Source organism: Eptatretus burgeri, chromosome 3 (assembly GCF_056783735.1).
Source record: "Eptatretus burgeri isolate ZD-2024b chromosome 3, Ebu_testis_v1, whole genome shotgun sequence".
NCBI classification, from domain to species: domain Eukaryota; kingdom Metazoa; phylum Chordata; class Myxini; order Myxiniformes; family Myxinidae; genus Eptatretus; species Eptatretus burgeri.
The window spans coordinates 70,312,012-70,334,119 of NC_140963.1; the positions used below are offsets into that span (position 1 = coordinate 70,312,012).

The 22,108-nt window shown below is 42.7% G+C and overlaps 1 protein-coding gene across 1 annotated transcript; it reads right to left on the reverse strand.

The window, feature by feature from the left end:
* Positions 1-1,286: 1,286 nt before the first annotated feature.
* On the reverse strand, positions 1,287-6,906 carry LOC147030145 (uncharacterized). Its single transcript, XM_085873880.1, has 3 exons — positions 6,666-6,906; positions 3,946-4,912; positions 1,287-3,407 (listed from the first exon to the last, which is right to left on the reverse strand). Exons 1-3 carry the CDS (start codon positions 6,693-6,695, stop codon positions 3,388-3,390), a joined length of 1,017 nt encoding a protein of 338 aa, XP_085730006.1. The 5' UTR covers positions 6,696-6,906; the 3' UTR covers positions 1,287-3,387.
* Positions 6,907-22,108: the final 15,202 nt, after the last annotated feature.

Genomic DNA, 22,108 nt, shown 5'->3' on the forward strand with positions numbered 1-22,108 from the left:
CTGAAAGTAGAACATGTACGAGGGGTGGTCAACAGGTTATACACCTGAAAGTAGAACATGTACGAGGGGTGTTCAACAGGTTATACACCTGATAGTAGAAGATGTACGAGGGGTGTTCAACAGGTTATACACCTGAAAGTAGAACATGTACGAGGGGTGGTCAACAGGTTATGCACCTGAAAGTAGAACATGTACGAGGGGTGGTCAACAGGTTATACACCTGAAAGTAGAACATGTACGAGGGGTGGTCAACAGGTTATACACCTGAAAGTAGAACATGTACGAGGGGTGGTCAACAGGTTATACACCTGAAAGTAGAACATGTACGAGGGGTGTTCAACAGGTTATACACCTGATAGAAGATGTACGAGGGGTGTTCAACAGGTTATACACCTGAATGTAGAACATGTACGAGGGGTGGTCAACAGGTTATACACCTGAAAGTAGAAGATGTACGAGAGGTGTTCAATAGGTTATACACCTGATAGAAGATGTACGAGGGGTGTTCAACAGGTTATACACCTGAAAGTAGAACATGTAAGAGGGGTGTTCAACTGGTTATATCGAGCGAGATATTCACACTCGTCCAAGAGACGCCAAAAAGGAAATGAATATCATGAGACTTATCAAGATGGCAAAGAAACATTAATATAATTACAGGTATTTATTTTTTTACTCATCATTCATTGGCTGGGAGGATTGCTTCAAGGTTTGTCTGTTCCCCTCTGTGCTGTCTTGCCTGGGTTCGAATCCCTACCCAGCGATAAATAGTAATCTGTGTTTCACATCCAGGGCGATTCATCAATGTCTGCGCCGTCCCTTGGATGGACGTTCAAACCGACGTCCCATCTGGTGGTATTAATGGTTCGTGGACATTGAAGATCTCATGGCGTTCTTCGTGAAGAGTCGGCGAGCTATCACCGGCACCCTGAAAAATTCCAAATTCCTGTCCTCACCTTTGTTGAACGAACGTCAGTCTTTGCCAGCCGGTTCGTGAAAGACTAGGGCCAATCCCACGAGAACATGCGAATAACTTTTTGAACACTTTTTGGAGCAACCTCATCCGTTTAAACATTTTTAACACAACCTTTGGATGACATCATCCAACAACTGATGCCGGCACACGGGACGCCCGGCTTAACGTCCATCCGGGGGACGGCACGCGAAACACCAGGATGACAGCTCGTAACTGAGTCGGGATTCGAACCCATGTTCGCTCGACAGCTTCGAGAAAAGTTGGAGCTCCTGCGAAGTTGTGACACCGATGAAAGAGTCAAGACGAAGTATCAATTTCGTTTTTTTATTTATTTACTCACTCAAACGTTCCACCGATGAAATGGGACAAAAGCAGCAGCTCATCTATAGACTGTTCCATGACAATAGTTTCCGCCGTTATTTATCGACAACGTCACCCTAAAGGAATCGATGTAAATGTGCGACGGTCGCACGTTCCGTGTCTTCTTTAACCAAAAGTTCGAGCCTGAACCTCACGGACAAATAAATAAATAATAAACCAGGTGCCGGGTCCAGGTGAAGATCCAGGTCCAGGCCACATCCAAATGCAGGTCAACCGGGTGAGGATCCAGGTGTACCAGGTGCTTCCTTCGTCGGATTTCACCCCCCCCCCCCAAAAAAAAAAAAATAATGCAACGCAAGATGAAAAGAAGTAACTTTTGGAAAAGTTTTACAAGACCACTTGATGTGAAGAGTAAAGCAAGTAGAAACCGTTGGCCATTCGGTGATGTATTTCCCATCAAGCAGGTTACAAACAACATCATTGTCATTGTGACCCATCAAGCAGGTTCTAAACAACATCATTGTCATTGTGACCCATCAAGCAGGTTACAAACAACATCATTGTCATTGTGACCCATCAAGCAGGTTACAAACAACATCATTGCCATTGTGACCCATCAAGCAGGTTACAAACAACATCATTGCCATTGTGACCCTCAGAAACGGCCCCGGGTGGAGTCACAAAGGCAAAAAGAACATGATGAGTCGAAAATAACCAAAGAAAACTCGAGCGAGCAAACAAACATTGACAAGTCAAAAAAAAAAAGCAGATTTCAGGACTCTCACTCACCGAGTCACAACTACCACCGACTTCATACACACAACCGTCACGACAGAACACATACTCCATGATGACTCCCTACGTAGATATTTATAAACTGACGTTTCATGCGGTGAAACAAAACGAATGGACGAGTAATTGAGCAATTACACGTGAGGACCAAACTTTGCTACCTCGTCTACTCGCTTCGATGAAGGTGTAAAGGTGTAATTAATTACCGTTTCCATGCATTGATTGTAATTCTTCCACAATAATATGCTAAGTGGTCCGTCTCGTCCCAAATGTTCAATTCACACCGTATTTCGTTCACCTGCCTCTACCTGCAACAAATGAATTAGTTAATCAATGGATAACCTGTTGGCACATGCGCATGATTCCAGCTTTCAACTGATGATTTCTTGTTCCCATTTATTGTTTTATTTATTGTCTTCCCCGATGGGATTGCGAACCTTTAACAATATATATATATATATATTTATATATATATATATATATATATATATATATATATATATATATATATATATATATATAACTAAATAGGATCACTTGGAATGCTTCTGAAGTTTGTTGTTTTGATCACGTGTTCATGCGTTGACGCTGCTCACAGTCACCTGCATTCGTGACAAGCTTTGCCGTCAATTATACATTAATGTTACATTCTGCAACGAAGAAGTTTCATTCGACGAACTACTTGCAATTCATGTAGCAAATTAAAATGAGTCGTTACATGAAAATGGGTTCGTGAAGGTATCTGATATGATCTCATGTTGAGGGTTCACCCCGTAACCCCGTAACCCCATAACCCCGTAACCCCGTAACCCCGTAACCCCATAACCCCGTAACCCCGTAACCCCGTAACCCCGTAACCCCGTAACCCCATAACTTTCCCATCATTACACCATCATGGTATCGATAATTATTATCCGTTTTGATCTGAAAGCCAATCATCTGAACCACTTAGGTGGCAATCATTTTTTTTTGCTTCCGTTAGTAACTTGGAGCGAATCCAGGAATCCTGTAACAAATGACGTCGAGACGGGTAAATGCTTTTTGCTGACTGGGAAATGGGGATGCGCCGCTGTGAGTGCTCGGTGGTGGCTTGTGGCCACTTGTCGGTGAGTTTCAGGGAGCGGATGCTGAGTGTGCGCGTCGCGTCGTGTCGTGTGCTGGGTGATGGCTTGTGGCTGCTGCGCTCGAGGTGTATCGGGTAGACAATGTGCTTCTCAGTGACGCAGCCCCCTCTCTTATCTCCACGACCCTCGTTTCCTTCTCGGTGAAATCACTCTCCCGTGGGTTCCTCGTCCTTGTTAGTTGTTCTCGGCTCTGGCTGTGTAGGGGGACAAGTGGGAGACAGATGGAATGGGCTGCTGGGAGAAGTTATCAAGGCAAAAAACAGTATATACCAGACAGACAAAGAAATATTTTTGTTCTTTTGCATTATACGATGGAAAGTGGAAGGGGTGGCAAACATGATGAAAGTGAGTCGTGACATGAAACGACTGAAGCCTCTTGCATGGCGAAGCCTCTAAACGAGCTTATAGAATGTGTGAACCGCTAATACTGCACAACGTGGGACTTGTTTAGGCCACAAGTTCCTACTGGAGACAAAGCATCGTTCTTGGGGTGCAGCTGTGCTGCCGATGCAGTGCCCCCCCCCCCCCCCCCGTTACCAATAAGCAGGAAGTCGTTTTGTCAACCTCCTGGTGGTAGTATAAATGGGAAACAGAGGCTTGAACTCAAGACCCTAACATCTTAAACCAGCCACCTTAACCATTAACCCAACAGCAGGACCATGACATGTATGACTGATGAACATTCTATTCATTAACTTTTGAATGAGTGAAATGATTTGATTCCTCGTTTACCTTTACCAGGCCCAGTTTCTGGTTCTGCGCTTCGCTCTGTTGCTCCCTCCTTGTTTTCCACTGCAGTTTCCTTGGTTTCAGCAGCACTCAGCACCCTGGCTCCATCTTTCCCAGCAGCTTCATCCCTGCCTTGCACTGTTCTTACATCCATGTCATCCTTTTTCTCCTCCGTGTTGCTTACTTCGGTTTTCTTCTCCATCTTTTTTCCGTTCTCCTCTTCCTCCTTGTTCTCTTTAGTGCTTTCTGTTTTCTTCACCTCGTGTTTGATATCATCCATCTTTTTCTTCTCTTGGTCATTTTCTATTTCCCCACCTTTTTTCTTCTCCTTTTCCTTCACATCCTCCTCCTGTTTTGGTTTTATCTCCTCTATGTTTTGTTCCTTTGTGGTTTTCCTTTCTTCTGCCATATCATTCTGCTTCTCATCCTGCAGACTTCCGCCATCCTCTCCATTAACCCCTTCACCTTTCAGTTTCTTGCGTGCCAGGTGACCTCTCAGGTTGGCCTGGATCTTCACAGCTGCTGCTGACTCTTCCTCATCTCCATTGATCTGCCTGTTTTCCTTATCATCTGCTTCACCGCCATTTACTTGCTCACATTCATCGTGTGTATCTTCGATCCCCTGCTGGAGTGCCTCGTCCTTATTCACGTGTCCTTTTCCTTTCGTCCCCATATCTTTAACATCAGCCTTTGATTGTTCTCCTCCAACTACGGTCGTATCACTTTGAAGACCATGTCTTTCGCTTGCAATTTCGACTCCATTCCCGGACGACGACCCCTTTTCATCATCTCCCAGCCCTTCATCTTCTGCTCCCAATGCCTCATCATCAGATTTCACCTTCTCTTTTTGGACTTCCAGCTCCTCGGTCTCTGTCTCATGAAGCTCCACTGTGTAGTTTGGCTCATCCCCGTTGGTCGAGATGCCAAGATCTTCCGCCAACGTCTCCACTTTCTCCACTTCCCTCCCCACCTGTCACACCAGAGAGATGCGAATCGGGATTGCATGAAGCACATGTACAGAACCCAGCATTTGGGAAATTAATTTTAAACTTTTCCATTGAGAGAAAGTCATGAACAGACGAATATTCTTCAAAAGGCAGAGTGTAGAAGTGAGCGATTAAGGGAGGGAAGGTGTGTGGCAAGAATTCAAGTGCAAAATGGAGGGAGGACCACACCTTGCGAGGCTTTGTCCAACAAGGAAGATTTGTGGGCCAAAGTACGGTTCAGGTGTGACCAGGATGAGGATTTTGTAAGAGAGAATGCGGTGAAAGTTCTCACCATACCACCGATAATTAATTATTATTATTATCATTATTATTATTATTATTAAACATCAATTTTATTTTAACCCTTGCTCATGTAAATAAAAGAGAGAGAGAGAGAGAGAGACAGAGAGACAGAGAGACAGAGAGACAGAGAGACAGAGAGACAGAGAGACAGAGAGACAGAGAGACAGAGAGACAGAGAGACAGAGAGACAGAGAGACAGAGAGACAGAGAGACAGAGAGAGAGAGAGAGAGAGAGAGAGAGAGAGAGAGAGAGAGAGAGAGAGAGAGAGAGAGAGAGAGAGAGAGAGAGAGAGAGAGAGAGAGAGAGAGAGAGAGAGAGAGAGAGAGAGAGAGAGAGAGAGAGAGAGAGTCATCTTGTACATTTTTCCTTCTTTATCAGCAGAATAATCAATCAAATCAAATTCGACACAATCTTCTCTTTCGTACAACGAACCATGTCTACCTTATCAACTATGACACAAATGTACCCGAATAAGACACCATTAACATTTTCATCCAAAAAAACATCTTCGAAACTGAAACTTAGCAAAACTGCACCTTCGAACTTTCAATGGAAATGTACCAAATGGTGCAGACGTGTAAAAGCTGCTCCTTCAGAACCTGGAGAGGGCTCTTCAAGCCAAGCACAGTCTGCGTGCATCCATTTTAGGCAGATGTTGAAGGTTGTACTTTATAGTAAAATGTTATTAATATTATTGCAATTATTATCATATAATTATAAGGGTACTCTATTGTTTTTATTATTGATAATTATAATAATAATAATAATAATAATAACCTTCAGTTAGGCATTCTCTTACAGTGTTGCGCCTGCAACGCAGATGTTTGCGAAAGCAAATGCAGAATACCAAGCTGACCGAGCAGGTATCGTTTCCCTTCTCATTTAATGGAATACACACGTCACTATCGAAATGGCACATTGACTTTAGCAATCAATATGAAAAAGCTGGTCACACTGTGTCACGTTCGGGGCCTTGGGGAAATGGACGCAAGGGGGGCCCAGCGTTCGTGGCGCGAGGGTCAGGTTTCGGACCATATGCAGAGCAATGAAAATGAGGAGCGCCGGATTGTAATCGAGTTTGGAGTCCCTGATGAAGCAATTGCATAGTCGTCAATTCGATGAGAATGTGCAGAAAGACACTCGCACGACGACGTACAGGTCGAGGAAACGCCTCTCATGTACCCCAAGCCACCTTCAGGGATGTGGGCGTAATATATATATATATATATATATATATATATATATATATATATATATATATATATATATATATATATCAATGAATTGAACAGACAATTTGATTGACCAACTGTGATTTTATAGTAGAGCATGTACATTGTACATGTTAGATATTATGATAACGCGAGGGATCGGATGCTAAAAGAAATCAATTCCATTCTCGTATCTACAACACAATCAGGCACTCGGCTCACCTGTTTGGTTCTTCGCATGCAGCACAGCATTTTGCTTTCCTCCACCTGCTGCCTCTTGAATACTTCTCTTTAAAGGTTGTTGTCTTTGGTGTTTCTGTTGTTAACTCTTTGGATCTCTCTTTCTCTTTCTCCCACACACACACACACTCACACTCACACGTGCACACTCTCTCTCTCTCTCTCTCTCTCTCTGTGTCTCTCGCCCTCGATTCTTTCTCTCCCCCCTCTCCCTCTCTCTCTCTCTCTCTCTCTCACTCCCTCTCTCGCTTTTTCTTCCTGCCCCGCCCTGTCTGGTACAGATATCCCCTCTTATCCCACGATGCGCCTTCTCTCTCTCTCTCTCTCTCTCTCTCTCTCTCTCTCTCTCTCTCTCTCTCTCTCTCTCTCTCTCTCTCTCTCTCTCTCTCTCTCTCTCTCTCTCTCTCTCTCTCTCTCTCTCTCTCTCTCTCTCTCTCTCTCTCCCTCTCCCTCTCCCTCTCTCTCTCTCTGCCTGTCTCTCTGTCTCTCTCTCTCTGTCTCTCTCTCTCTCTCTCTCTCTCTCTCTCTCTCTCTCTCTCTCTCTCTCTCTCTCTCTCTCTCTCTCTCTCTCTCTCTCTCTCTCTCTCTCTCTCTCTCTCTCTCTCTCTCTCTCTCTCTCTCTCTCTCTCTCTCTCTCTCTCTCTCTCTCTCTCTCTCTCTCTCTCTCTCTCTCTCTCTCTCTCTCTCTCTCTCTCTCTCTCTCTCTCTCTCTCTCTCTCTCTCTCTCTCTCTCTCTCTCTCTCTCTCTTCTTTCAACCTCCTCTGTTCCTGCTTTCCTTTCTCTTCCACAAGCACTTCGCACATCCTATCTCCTTCACCTCCACATCCTCCACCGCTCATCATTTCATTTGCCTCCGATCTTGTTAACTATTGTGCAGGATTAAAGGCTTTTCCCATCATTCTGGATTTGGTAGCCATGGTAATGTGCATATTATGACACATAAAGGCGCATGACGAAAAGTCAGAGGGAAAGCGTGAGCAGTGAAAAGACAAGAAGAAAAGGAGAGAATGATGAAGAGTAGTCATGGTGAGATGGAAAGGACTAGGGTGTGAAGGGGTGAGAGAGTGAAAGAGCGAGGAAGAGGAAGAGCATGAAGGGAGTGGATGCTTGCCACTGCCATAGACTGTTTAACCCTTTGTTAGTATCAAATATATTATTTGCTCAGATTCCCACAAGCTTGATTCATCCTTCCCGGATGCAATCAGTTCCTTATAAATAACAATGACTAATTACCAAGCAACGTTGGGATTGCAGCCAAGGACTTCATCATCATCAATCACGTTTACTCATATTATAGAACCGGCTCTTGCTGGTCTTCCCATCTCGAAGGACAAAATGGCCAACAGCAAAATGAGATTTATTTTGTGCATCATTTCCCAGAATGAAGATCGTCATGATGAAGGATGCTCCTTGCCCGAGGATAAAAAAAATTTATAATCTCTTAATGAAACCAGAGGCAAAGTAACACTTGGCAATTATATGCTTGTTCCACATCCGAAGGTAATGGAATCATTATGACGTGAAGTTCCACAGATGCTTGATCCCGTGGGACTGAGATCTGGAGATTGATTGATCCATGATATTGAAGTGGAAAACGTTCAGAGTCCGTCATGGTTTGTAGAAATCAATCCCATACATGTGTCATAAAGAAAGATGACGTTGTCTGCTTGAGCTGTTTTAGGGTTAGTTTTCAACTCCATATTTACAAAACCAATTTTGCTTTCCAACTGCAATGCAGCAACAATTGTATGTTGTGATTGATTTTCTTCTACTCACCTGGTTCGTTCGATACACCTTAATCTTTGTTTCTGCTTCATCCCTATAATCTCGTGTAGGTCCTCAATGGCATTCCAGGGGTTTGCGGGATGACCTGGAGGTAGTGGATCCTCGGGTGTTGGCTTAATGGTTAGGGTGGTGGGCTTTGGATCCTCGAGTCCTGAGTTTAATTCTCGCTCAGCTGTTGAATTAATACCAGGTGGGGTTGACTATGCCTGTTATCCTTTCGAGGTCGGCAAAATGAGTGTCAGCATGCTGGTATCCTGTGTCGGAGTGGTGACCCATCCAGGATTGTGACCAATAGCCAAGGAGACTGCTTAGGCAGCACCAACGCTCTGCACAGAGTATGGTCACAATATCCTCCTCCTCCGAGAGGTAACGCACACTCACCTCTATGCTCTCTAGTCTGGGTTCGAATCTCAGCCCCTGCTATAAACTGTCATCCTGATTTTCATAGATAAGGTGATCCATCAATGTGTGTGCTGTCCCTCAGATGAATGTCCTGTCTGCCAGCACTAGATTGCGCATGATAACGATCTCATGGTGTCGTTCTTGAAAAGTGGATTGCTGGCACCATGAACAAATACCGAATACGTGCCTGAACTTTCGTCAAACATAAGGCCTGGCCAGCCAGTTCGTGAAATAATCTGGTCAAGCCACCCCCCCCCTCCCAGCCAACCCCACAATAACGTGGGAATAATGGGGGGCATTAAAGAAGAAGATATTTTGGAAGCCTCTTATCGAGTTACTCATTAAATCAAATGACTTTTTATCCATTGTTGACATTCCATTCATTTAAGTCTCTTATCACAGTCAACCAGACAAAGTTAGTTATTTCCTGTGATACAGGACTTCCAAAATGGGGTATGAATGCTAAATGAGGCCTTTTGTGCATGTGGTGTGTGTGTGTGTGTGTGTGTGTGTGTGTGTGTGTGTGTGTGTGTGTGTGTGTGTGTGTGTGTGTGTGTGTGTGTGTGTGTGTGTGTGTGTGTGTGTGTGTGTGTGTGTGTGTGTGTGTGTGTGTGTGTGTGTGTGTGTGTTCGCACTGATTCGGTTCGGTCACCAGGCACTTTTAACCTGCTGTTGCTGACGCAAAATCCGTGATTAAAATCGTCTTCTAAACATAATTTTCAGAATTTAAACAAAAGATCAGCAATTGAAGAGCTGAGTAAAGGAAGTACTGAAGTCACATTTTGGCCAAAGTCAGTTATAACCAAGAACTCCATCGACATATAGTAACAATCCATATCTAATATATAATTTGAAGTTTTTGTTTGTTTGTTTGTTTATCTGCACGCACTAATCTCCCTAATTGTGAAAGATAGTCTGAGGAAACCTCTGAAACAAAAAATGTCGGGACTGGCCCCGGGAAGGTTCTAGGCTCGGTGGCGAGGCCCCTCGGCCAGGGATGGGGGATGTTTCCCCCTCACCAACCCCCTTAGGCTCTGACTGCCGTGGCCCAATAAGAAACTGATACTGGGCTCGCATCAGACCTATGTACAGAAGATTAAATTCATTCAAAAATAACCCGGGCAATGCCGGGTGCATTCACCATATCTGGCATAATTTTGCTTCAGTACTTCTTTCTTCCACTCAGGTCTTCAATTGCAAAATGGACAATCATAATTGTTCTGTTCCTAAATGCAAATCGGACTCACGAGAACATAGGATATACAAGAAATATCCATGGATGATAGGAGTTAGATTCCTATTATTTCCTGTTAATATAATTGTCTTCTGGCAGCTGTGGTTCTACACACATAAACATACACATGGAAGTATGGTTCTACTTTCACCAATAGATGCAAAAATCTTGTGTAATTTCTCTTGTGGCCCAGAAACCAAAAAAAATAAATATTTATAACAGCACTTTCAGCCCAAACAACTCCCCCTCCCAAACATGATTACTAGTAAATATAATTTTAAACTTACCCTCTGCATCGACAAGCTCCTGGATATGACCTTCCCAAATCTCATCGATGTTAAGAAGCACGAAGGTTTGGTTAGAACGCACCCATCTACAAACCTTCGTCCTTGTACGGGCCCATATCATCGGTAGTTTTTGCAATACGGACAACAAGATATCAACTTTTTTGATGAGTTGAACAGGAAGTTCTCCAATTATTTTGTTGTGTAGAGGCACATCCCTTTCTCACAGGTATGTTTATAAATATTTTCGGCTTCTTAAAAGTTTTTTTAGTCGTTTAATTCTCCGATATTTACCTTGCAGGCATTAAATATATGCAGGCCACCACAATTGACTTCATTACTAGTGCTTTCTGCTCATGCGTGCTGACCAATCTGTGGTGGATTACATCATTTTGAAAGTGCCCTATTGCCTGTTTTCACGTTTTACGGGATCTACGTATGCCATATCTTGTCATTGTGAGTCCATGGTTGCTGTAGAATGCCAAAGATTCCCCAGGTTGCCTTTATTACCTAATAGTTTATCTGGGTAGGGCTGGCAGGTTAAGCTATGTTTTTGTAATCTTTATTTCGTACCCCTGCCCAAAGAAGAGGGTTTGCATTTGGGTCAGTTTGTTTGTTTGTTTGTTTATCTGTCTGTTTGTTACTTGCAAAATCGAAGATTTTTCAAGTATATTGGTCAGTCGGTTTTGATATTCTGCCTGTCTGTCTGTCTGTCTGTTTGGCTGTGTCTGTTTGTCTGTCTGTCTGTTTGTTGCCTACAGGTCACAATTTAAAACCCATATTCACGAAACTTCACCACATGGTAAAGTTTGTCAACAACAAGGACAACAAGGAAATCCAACACAGGTGGAGGCCAATCAGCCCATCATGCCTGCGCAAACACCACACCAACCCAAGATCCAAGAAAGAAAATGCAAAAAAATATTTTTCCATTAATGACAGAAAAAAAAATTGTATTTTTTTTTGTAGTTTTTTTTTGTTGTTGTTGTTGTAATTGTTTGTATTTATTTTTCTTTTCTTCCCCTCGGAGAGGGGGCATGGGCCTGGTTAAAAACACACTTCAACCATACAACCCCCTTTAACAAGACTCCCACCAACAGCACTCGGTACACAATCACCTATCAATACTCAAACTACCGAAAAGTCTTATCAACATCCCCATACCCCTCTATCTCCATAACTTCTAGGTACCTATCTAATTCTAATTTAAACTTATCTACTTTTCTGCTGCCACGACCTTTTCGGGGAGACCATTCCATGCATTAACTACTCTCTGAGTGAAAGTCCCCTGCCTTGCTACCTTCTTAACTCTCCTCTTCTTTACTCTCAGGCCATGGCCCCTGGTTCTGTCACTGTCTACTCTGTTGAATAATTAATCTGTACTTATTTTATCTATAACTTTGATTATCTTAAACATCTCTATCATATCTCCTCATAACCGCATCCTTTCTAGTGAATAATAATAAGCAAGAAGCCAATTGTTTTGGAGGTCAAAAGGTCAAAAGATCAACATAGGTCAAACAAATACGGTGGTATTTCTAAAATCCTCAATTTTCATCCAATTGACTTGAAATTTGAAGATTTTCAAATCAGGTCACTGAATTCAAACTAATTATTATGAGGTCCACATAGGCCAAACGGTCAACAAAGGCCGAATATCAAAAATTGTCAATTTTCCCCTCGATCTGTCCAGCCATTCTGGAGTTGATATTTTATATGTTTTAGGGTTTTTTCAAGAATTATCTGAGCAAAGACCTTGCTCGGCACTGAGAGCAGCGTCACCCTCAGGAGGTGTTGCAGTCCTGACGATCACCCTTACCCTTCCAGAGAGAGAGAGAGAGACAACAAGGCACCTCTTCCATTCCATTGGGATGATGCCTGTGTTCCAGGCAGATCACAGAACTGCATGCAATGACATGTGTACAGCATTTCCACCAGCCTTGAGAAGTTCAGCAAGGATGCCACAGATCCCCGGAGCTTTACTCCCATTTCAACCACAGTCTGTGTTTTCACAAGCAAAGGTGGATGATCACAATTGATTGGAGGGTCAGTAATGGGAAAAGTAACACCCCTGACATCCACCTCAACAGCTGGGTGGATCAGCCTGGTACAGCTGCTCAAAGTAACCTGCCCAGCGGGCCTTCACTTCGGACTCCTCTGTCAAGAGCCGACCACCCTTCGCTCTAACTGCAGTACACCAATGGATGGGCTTGGAGAAACACAATCCGCGAATTCCCCTGTAAGCTGGACAAGAATCACTTGACCACAGGTGATGCTCTACCCCTCACAGATTCCTCGCACCTTGTCCATAGGCCTCCTTGTCCACCCTTAGTGCACGTACAGTTTTACGCCTCAATTCCCTGAACAGTTCAGGTCTGCCATTCAGCCTGGCCCTGCGACTCTGGTCAATGGTGTCCCTTGAGAGACAAAATTCTTCTTTGCCCTGTGATGAGTTCCAAGACATCCACCGGCAACATCAAGGATTGTGGTCTTTAAGGCACTCCACAACTCTTCAGGATTCCCCAAAGCACCCAGACCCTCCAAATCCCCACTCAGACTGTTCACAAACTCCTCGGCTACCCTCTCATCTTTGAGCTTGCCAACATCCATCCTCAGCTGGGATGGTACCATTCTCCCGGATTTAAGCTGCAACTTCATAGTTGCTACAACAAGCCTGTGGTCGGAATTGAGGAACTGAGCACTCCGGTAGACCCTGCAGTTCTGGATCATCCTCCAGCGACCATCAACGAGGACATGGTCAATCTCCTTTGCCACACCGCCAGCGTTGGAATACCAAGTCCAGCGATGAGCATGTGGGTGCTGAAACCATGAACCAGCCACCCTAAGTCCATGACTTCTTGCAAAGTCAAGGAACTTATTGCTATTCTGGTTAACAGTTCCAGATCCATGCAGACCAACACATGTCTCTTAACCATCCCTGTCAGTTCCAGTCGATGCACTGAAATCCCCCAAGACTAGAAGTGTATCTCGCCTGGGGCACTGATCAACCACAGACTCAAGCGTGGCGTAGAATGCATCCTTCACGGTGAGATCACTCGTCTCAGTCAGAGCACATACAAAGACCAGGGAAACGACACCCAAGGAGTGATGAATCCTTAGTCTCATAATATGCTCGTTAACAGGTGTTACCTCAATTATCATTGGAGTCAGGTTAATGGACACAGCTACAGCAACTCTTTGGGTATGGCATTGTCGATACAGTTACACAACGTCAGTACAATTTTAGAACATTTATTCTCATACAAGACACATTATAATGCACGCACAGGAGCTTCTGAACAGACAAATGCATTCCAGAAATCTCAACACAATTGGAGAATCTTCGTCTTTATATAGCTTCCAGTAAGACACACTTTTTATAATTTTCTGACACTGTCGCCAGTTCGCCCGGTCTTGACAATTTCCAGGTGAACCTTATCTTCAGTCTTTTTTGACAGCTCCTGCTTAAATGGTTGGAACACATATTCAAATCCAGACATATTAATCGCACAGAATGTTAGAATGACGTCAAATGCCAACTCTAATGGCCATTTAAACAAGTTTCCATCCTATGTAGGTCAAAAAGTCAATCTGCTTCTCCCAAAACTGGGAAGATATCTTATCTTGAAGCGACTCGAGCTTAGTGGATACATCGAGACATTTTCTTAAATCCACAACCAAATTGTTTGTGTCTTTTATAAAAATTCTTTAGATAACGTCACATGACAGGCAATTCTTCTTTATATTCAACTTACTGGCAAAGTTCAATCTGTTTACACTTTTAATGTACAGGTGATCTTTCCATACACAGGAGAATATATAATTATGTTAATTCCAAATGGATACATACTTAAAAAGAATCATATCATATTTGAGTACATTTTATTTCAGGATTAATATATTTTATTTTAATATCAAGTTTCAATCATCATCAATTTATTTATTTTATCACCGCTAAACCCATCATGATAAAATGTATCTACAGTATCCATCAGAACAACCAGACCAATAGTAGGTGTAACCACCCACCATGATCTCGCCACTATTCGTCTCACAACCTCAGAGAGAGCTGCAATCCCGATGTTGAAATCCTTGGAGCTCAGATGATAACAAAGACAGGTGATTATCCTCTCTTAGGGATAGGACATTCCAGGCACCACCCGAAGTGTGCAGCGCAGGTTAACCCAAGGAGACCGCCGTCTGGTGGACACCACCTCAGCAACACCCCGTCACACACTTCTGCAATTTGACCCAGGAAGAATACCACATGGTTTTCCTCCTGTCATCAAAGAGTGGGGGTCCCGAAGACTTTGCCCCAAACTCATCATCTGGTGAGCTGCCCTCTGAAGGCAGAACCGCTGCACAGAAGGTTCTCCCACAAAGTGGGTTTTCAATTTTCTTTGCGTTTTTGTGTTTTGCAGAATGAAGGGTTTCACCACGGCTATTGTGCAAATCCTGCCACCAACCTCTTAAAAATAGTAGTAACCCAAATGCAGGACGTCCACAGACACAGTTGGGCATGAGATATGGATGGCCGTTGGCTCACAAAGAGCTCCTCCACCCTTTGACTGGTTTTGTTTTTAATCCTGCTGGGTGTCCATATCCAAACACCCTCCTCACCAGGTAACCTGGTGGGGGAGACGGTTTAGTCGCCGACAACCCTACCATGAAACTGGTTAGTACAGGTTTACGTTGTACCTGCAGCAAGTCACAGATCTAACCTGGCTTGACCTGACAATAGGCTCACAAGGTGGAGGTTTCTAAAAGGCGTTAATTCAATACTGAAAAAAAATATATAAAATCTGATAGTGTGGCAGTCATGATGGAAAAATGGAAAAACTTTGGACCTCTGTATTTCTGAAACCGCAATAAGGAAAAAATTGAAACTTGGAACACCACAAGTACTCCTCATGGTGAATGAGTGTGATTTTTTTTTTTTATAAGTGCCTTCGTGATGACGTCATAATTGCATATGTATAACGCTACATCCGATCAGTATGAAAATTTTTGCAGATCATCGAGGGATAAAATGGTGTACAAAATTTTATTTTCATGATGTCATCGGCCACGCATTTGGCAGCCATATTGTTGTTGTTTTTTTTAAACCTTCAAAAATCTCCTTCTCTGAAATGTCTGAACAGATTGAGGCAAACTTTACACATATGACCACCTATCCATGAGGAACAAAGGTTCACACATATGATGTCATAGGTCACATGGTTTGGCAGCCATATTGGATTTACCCTAAAACATAAAAAAAAATCTTCTCCAGAACGGCTGCACAGATCGAGGGGAAACTTCACACAAATGATCTCCAAGGCATGCGTGTACAAGGTTGTCCAGGAATAATTGATGTCAAATGGTTTGGCAGCCATATTGGATATAAGAAAAATATTAAATAATGTTTTCTCTGGAACCGCTTAATAAATCGAAGCGAAACTTCACAATTGTGATCTCGTCGTGATGGGAAATACATGTTTTATATTTCAACTTGATCGGACACATGGTCTGGCAGCCAGAATTGTTTGATTTTTTTTGATCTGGGTTATTTTATTATTTTTTTAAAATAAGGCTCACTTCGCTCTGCCTGGATGGGTTTGATGGTAAAGGAGTAGCAGCTGAAATGTGAATCCTATCCAGGTTGCTCCTGATGACTTCATTTTTGCATATTTGAATTTCTTCTGATTACTCCAATGCAGGACTGTACCTATTTGGTCTTCCGTTTGATTTGAATTGAATTTATTTTAGTCCAATTCTGAATTCAATTGCATAATAAATAAAAACATCATGGGTCAGGGTCAGGTGCCAATCAAAGTGGGACGTCTTGGTACCGGGTGAGCACTGCCAGCAGTTATAAAGTGGCAGTTCTAGTTATGTCTTATTAATTATGTAACACACCAGGACACAAACACCACACAATACACGACACCAAACAAGTCTTGACGAGGATCTGCAATGTCTGATTGCTCTTTTTCTTGTTATATTTGTAATCTCTGCATGCCTGTGTAACCACAAACAGTACTCTGTGCTAGTTTTAGAAGTTAACAACAAACTGTAATGACTCTGCGTGAGTAAGTGAATGTCATCACAATGGAATCATGATTACAAATATATGTGCAGTGGTTGAATAATTTACCTTATTTTGGTAAACGTTGCTGGCAGTCCTGTTTGTTCACATCCATGGTGTCATGGGTTTGAATATGTGCAGAAAAATTAATGATCGCAATTGCAAGGGCTCATCACTCAGGTCATCCTTGTCATTGCATCGTAGTAAGAAGGTATTTCTAGACCAATGGAGGTACAGCACATCCTTCCTTTAGGAAAATCAATTGGACCTCTGAGACTGTGCCGAGACCCCAACTCACAAACAATAATTTGCGTCAAATTTAGAGAGAGATGGGATTTTCCTTGGTTTGTAATATACATTTAAATCCTCTGTTTAACATGATTACAATTGTACGTATGAACTGAGGTTGTCAAATGCATAAGCAGTGGCATTGTCACTCCTTTATTTTTAAGATCAATTAGATATCATTGATTTAATGCAACATATAACAAATAGTGCAATACCTCTCATCGCGTACACCTTGGAGAACCCTCCAACCCTCTCGATAATTGCTCTCCCTCCCCACATTTGAAGTACAACGTTGTTTCTGTACATTTGGAAGTGGCTGGGAGCCAAGAGAAAAGGCCGGTGAGGGATTAATCTTTCAGAAATCCATTTTATTTTCCACTATAAAATTTGACCTGATACGTGTGAACACCAATTTTTTTTTACCATTTTTTTTTTTAATACCATTTTTTATGGTATTACCATTTAACCAGTACCATTTTTTTTTAATACGCCGGGTCACCATGATGAGCTCATCACACCATTTATCATGCAATGACACCAGCACATTGCACGATGATGTCACACGGTGCACTCTGCAATATAAGAGGTTATACCTGTGAAGCTCATGTTGACGTTGAGACATTTTTTTTCTTAATCTTGGTCACAAAATTTTAGGCTTCGACGAATTGACGGCTTGATCCTGACACTAGTCCGCTGGCCCGATGACAGAAAAAAGTCACCCACCAATCAGCAAAGGTCCCAAAATCAGCAAAGGCTGCTCTGGTTGATGAGTGAAAAATTTTCCGTTTAAAAATACCTTTCAAATCCAGCTGCTGTGGTGCCAGTCAATAACGTTGTGCCAGGGGCGACGTACAGGTAATGCTTCCTGAGATAGTGACCGATTTTCTTGCTAATGTCCGTTCGACTTTGACCCACCAGACATGAATGACACGTATTTGCTCCTCACATACACCAGGTATACACTAAACACCACCCCTCCCCCCCTAATTTCGGCCCTCTCATCCCAGAAATACACATTGAATCTTTGTCCCACAATTTGAATATGCTAAAATTTTATTGCTAAGCACATTCATTGCCATTGTTAGAATTCTGGCCAAAATAAAAACGTTTGTTTCCAACAGGATCTGTGACATTAAGGGAAGTTGTGAAAATGTTTTCAAAGACAATGGTACAATTGATGGAACAAAACTTCCTGTCAAGCATTGTATATGAGGGTCATCGCAAAGGGTGTCACCCCAACATACATAATGGGTGTAGTACCACTGACAAACTTTATTCATTTCACAAAACTTTACATCATCTGCATCCTCTTCAATGTACTCCGTCCAGTAAACAACTGACTTTTTGATCCCAGTACAGAAGCCTTTGTCTTCTGAAGTGACCTTAGCAGAGTGGACATAGTTGTGGTAACCTCTCCAGTGGAACCAAAAAAAATATTTAAAGCTTCATTTATTTCATTTCTATTTACTTCTAAAACTTAATGATGGAATTTTCTTCTCCAGTGACATTAATGTACCTGAAACTACACAATGAATTGTAAGAAACTTGATATTTATCAGATGTATGAGTGAATAATGAGACAACATACTCAGCACCTTGTGTCCACAGGTAAAAAACACGATATTAATATCAATAGTATTATTATTATTATAATTGTATAAGTAATTTTGCAATCACTGAGACGTTTTACTTCAACAATTACTGACACCCTGGCCACATCCAAAATTCCTGCCACCTTTTGTCTGACCATCAGTCTTGGCCAAAAAGTTTCCTCGGCTGACCCCATGAGAACATTGAGGCAGTTGAAGTACTCATGGTTGTCGTAATAGTAATTGTAGTAGTAGTAGTAGTAGTAGTAGTAGCATGCATAATAGGCCCCAACAGTAATATATAAGCTATCAAATCGCACTAAACATCGCATGTACACTGCCCAGAACATTCTGGAAATACACTTGTTGCAAGTATTTAATGATTCACCTTCTGTGACCAGAAACGCTCACTTTAGGGGATGATCATGACACAAATCAACACAGAAGGTTATCAGCAGTTCAGTCGAAGTGAGGGTGATGGTGCTTGTGATAGTGGGGAGAGTGAGGGTCGTGAAAATGCTCGGTAGTGGGTAACGGGTGCAGGTGAGATTGGATGGAGGTGTTTAAGAAGTACACGTTCCAGTATAGCATACAGACTCCAAAGTTGGAGCAGAAAAAATTGAAGACCCAATTAAGTTTACCAATCATGATGGCTGCTGATTGACGTGGAACGGATCAAGGTAGCAGATGGTGAGGCCAGACGGTTGTGGTTTGAGTTGATCACGAGGTGATGTAATCTTAAACCACAACTGTGGGGAATGCAGTTTTTGTCTAAAGAAGGAAGGCTTTGTGAATTGGCAACATAAATAGCAGATGTTGAAGTCTTTATGAAAGTTCATACTTTTCCAGTTCTGTGCTTTTTTCAAATTGCAGGAAATAAACTGCAAGACTTCCAATGGTGTGGGATCTTCATTTCTATAGTGGAAAGGCAATTAAAACCTGTACCTGATGCAAATGGGCCAAAGCAGAGTATGCGGACCAAGTATGGTGGAGAATCTCACATCGCGTTTGTCGATTGTCGTCGTCGTTCATGTGCAACTCGTGGCTGCGGGTTCGCATCGGTTCTCGCAGGGGTGCAGCAGTGCGGATGATGCAGTGCCCCTGGAGGAATGTGGAATTTGTTCAGGATGCCGCTGATAGTTTGCCAAGTCTTCATGAAGGATACTGTGGGATCTTTAACGACCGCCAACTGATGCTGGTAGACAAGACGTCCAACTTAACGTGCATCCGAGCTCGGGATGGCGGGCACATTGATGAATTGCCCTGCATGCTGTACACCAGGAAGACAGTTTATAGCTAGGTCAGCATTCAAACCCAGAGAGCTCTGGGGTTGGGAAGTACTTATTTGCTTTGACTATTACTGTCACTCTCCTCGGTGTTATATAATTAAATGGACATTTCATAAAGTTAATTAAAACTATAAAATTAGAATATATTGGTTGGAGAAGTGTCATGCCTGGTGTTGGCTTAATGGTTAGGGTGGTGGGTTTGAGATCCAAGGGTCCTGAGTTCAAATCCCACTTCACTGTTGAATTAATACCAGGTGGGGTTAACTCAGCCTGTCATCCTTCTGAGGTTGGCAAAATGAGTGCCAGCATGTATCCTGTGTCGGAGTGGTGACCTGACCAAGATTGCGCAAAATAGCCGTGGAGACTGCTTAAGTAGCACCAATGCTCTGCACAGAGTATGGTCCCAATGGATGGATAGGTGTTTATCTCCCTTATAATAGTAATTGTAAATTATCTCAGGTGTAACCAATCACCTTCAAAATCAAACACCAAGTGCTAAATTGTAGAGATTCTGATTATTGCAGAATAAAATCAGCTGTTCCTGAAGGTGTCTTCTGCTGGGTAGTGCATTTCACAGCAAAGACTCAACCAAGAGCACCAAGGAGCTTTCGAAAGACCTCCAAGATAAACTTGTTGAACGGCACAGATCAGCGGATGGGTAGAAAAATATTTCAAAGGCCTTGAATATCCCTTGGGGAACAGTTAAGACAATCATAGAGAAGTGGAAGGCGTATGGTACCACCAAGACCCTGCCGAGATCAGGCCGTCCCTCCAAACTGGATGACCAAGCAAGGAGTAGACTGAGCAGAGAGGCCAGCAAGGGGCCAATGGCAACTTTGAAAGAGTTACACGCCTTTATGGCAAAGACAAGTCACTGTGTGCATGTGACAATATCCCAAACACTCCACAAGTCTGGCTTGTATGGTAAGGTGGCAAGAAGGAAGCCATTACTCAAAACAGCCTACCTTGAGTCCCGTTTGAGGTCTGCAAAAAAACACTCTGGAGATTCTGAAGACACGTGACAAAACGTTTTGTGGTCTGACGAAACCAAGATGGAACTTTTTGGCCTAAATGCAAAACGTTATGTTTGGCGCAAACTCAACACAGCACGTCACCCAAAGAACACCATCCCGACTGTGAAGCATGGTGGTGGCAGCATCATGTTGTAAGGATGTTTTCATCAGCAGGGACTGGGGCACTTGTCAATATAGAAGGGAAAATATATGGAGCAAAATACAGAAAATTCCTCAGAGGAAAACCTGTTGCCCTCTGCAAGAAAGTTGAAATTGGGATGGAAATTCAGCTTTCAGCATGACAACGACCCGAAGCACACAGCCAAAGCTGCATTGGAGTGGCTAAGGAACAAAAAGATAAATGTCCTTGAGTGGCCCAGTCAGAGCCCTGACCAAGATCCAATCGAAAATCTGTGGCATGACTTGAAGATTGCTGTCCATCAACGCTCCCCATGCAACTTGACTGAAGTTGAACAGTTTTGTACAGAAGAATGGGCAACTATTGCCCAATCAAGGTGTGCAAAGTTGGTCGAGACCTATCCCAACAGACTCACAGCTGTAATTGCTGTCACAGGTGCTTCCCCCAAATATTAACTCGGGGGGGGGGGGAGGGGGACACTTATACAACCAATTTTATTTTTTTGTATTATAAATTAATTTTCTGAAATTTGGACAATTTTTCCCTTGGAAGTTGTGGGTTATGAATGTGTAAATACAGGTGGAAAAAGTCTGATTTAATGCAATTTAATTCCAAGTTTTAAGCAACAAAGGTTTATATTGTCCCTGCCGATGATGTATTATATACATGTACATGACGTCAGCATCGTTTCATGGAGTCTTATTTGGTTGAATGTAATATTTCTGGCAGCTCGGCAGCTGCTGCATGTAACACTTGTCGTGCTGGGTGTACCAGATTCTGCCACTACAAATATTCTCGTAGAACAGATTTCGCCATTGTATTGTAAATGGAATATTTTGCCTGCAAGAAAATGCAAAAAACGATCTGCGAGCAATTCCGTGAACATAAATCTCTGCAATAATCATGATCATCATGATCAGTCTCGATGAGAAGTTTTGCCCCTTTATCTGCATTCATATGTGCCATTTTTAAGGGCAATGACAAATAGCAAACAAGAAAAAACATGTGGAACTCTGCACACGATCTACCATCACCAATGACATAATACCAATGTCGATTCTGTGCTAAAAAAATCATCCTACCAGATAGCTCGTGCCTGGCAAACGAAATTGAAAATCTTATCCCACTCCCTGTTACGAGGTTTCTCATGACATGGGGTTTCCCCAGAAATGGATAAGAAATAAACGTAGATTTGCTCATTGAAAGGTAAAATTTGAAAACAAAGTGGATGCATATATGCATACTTGTCTTGCAAATGGGAGTCGTGCATACTATGAGAGTTTTCAGTTAACGTGTTGAAGATCGGTTAGAAAATTCTCGGAACTTTCGTGTCA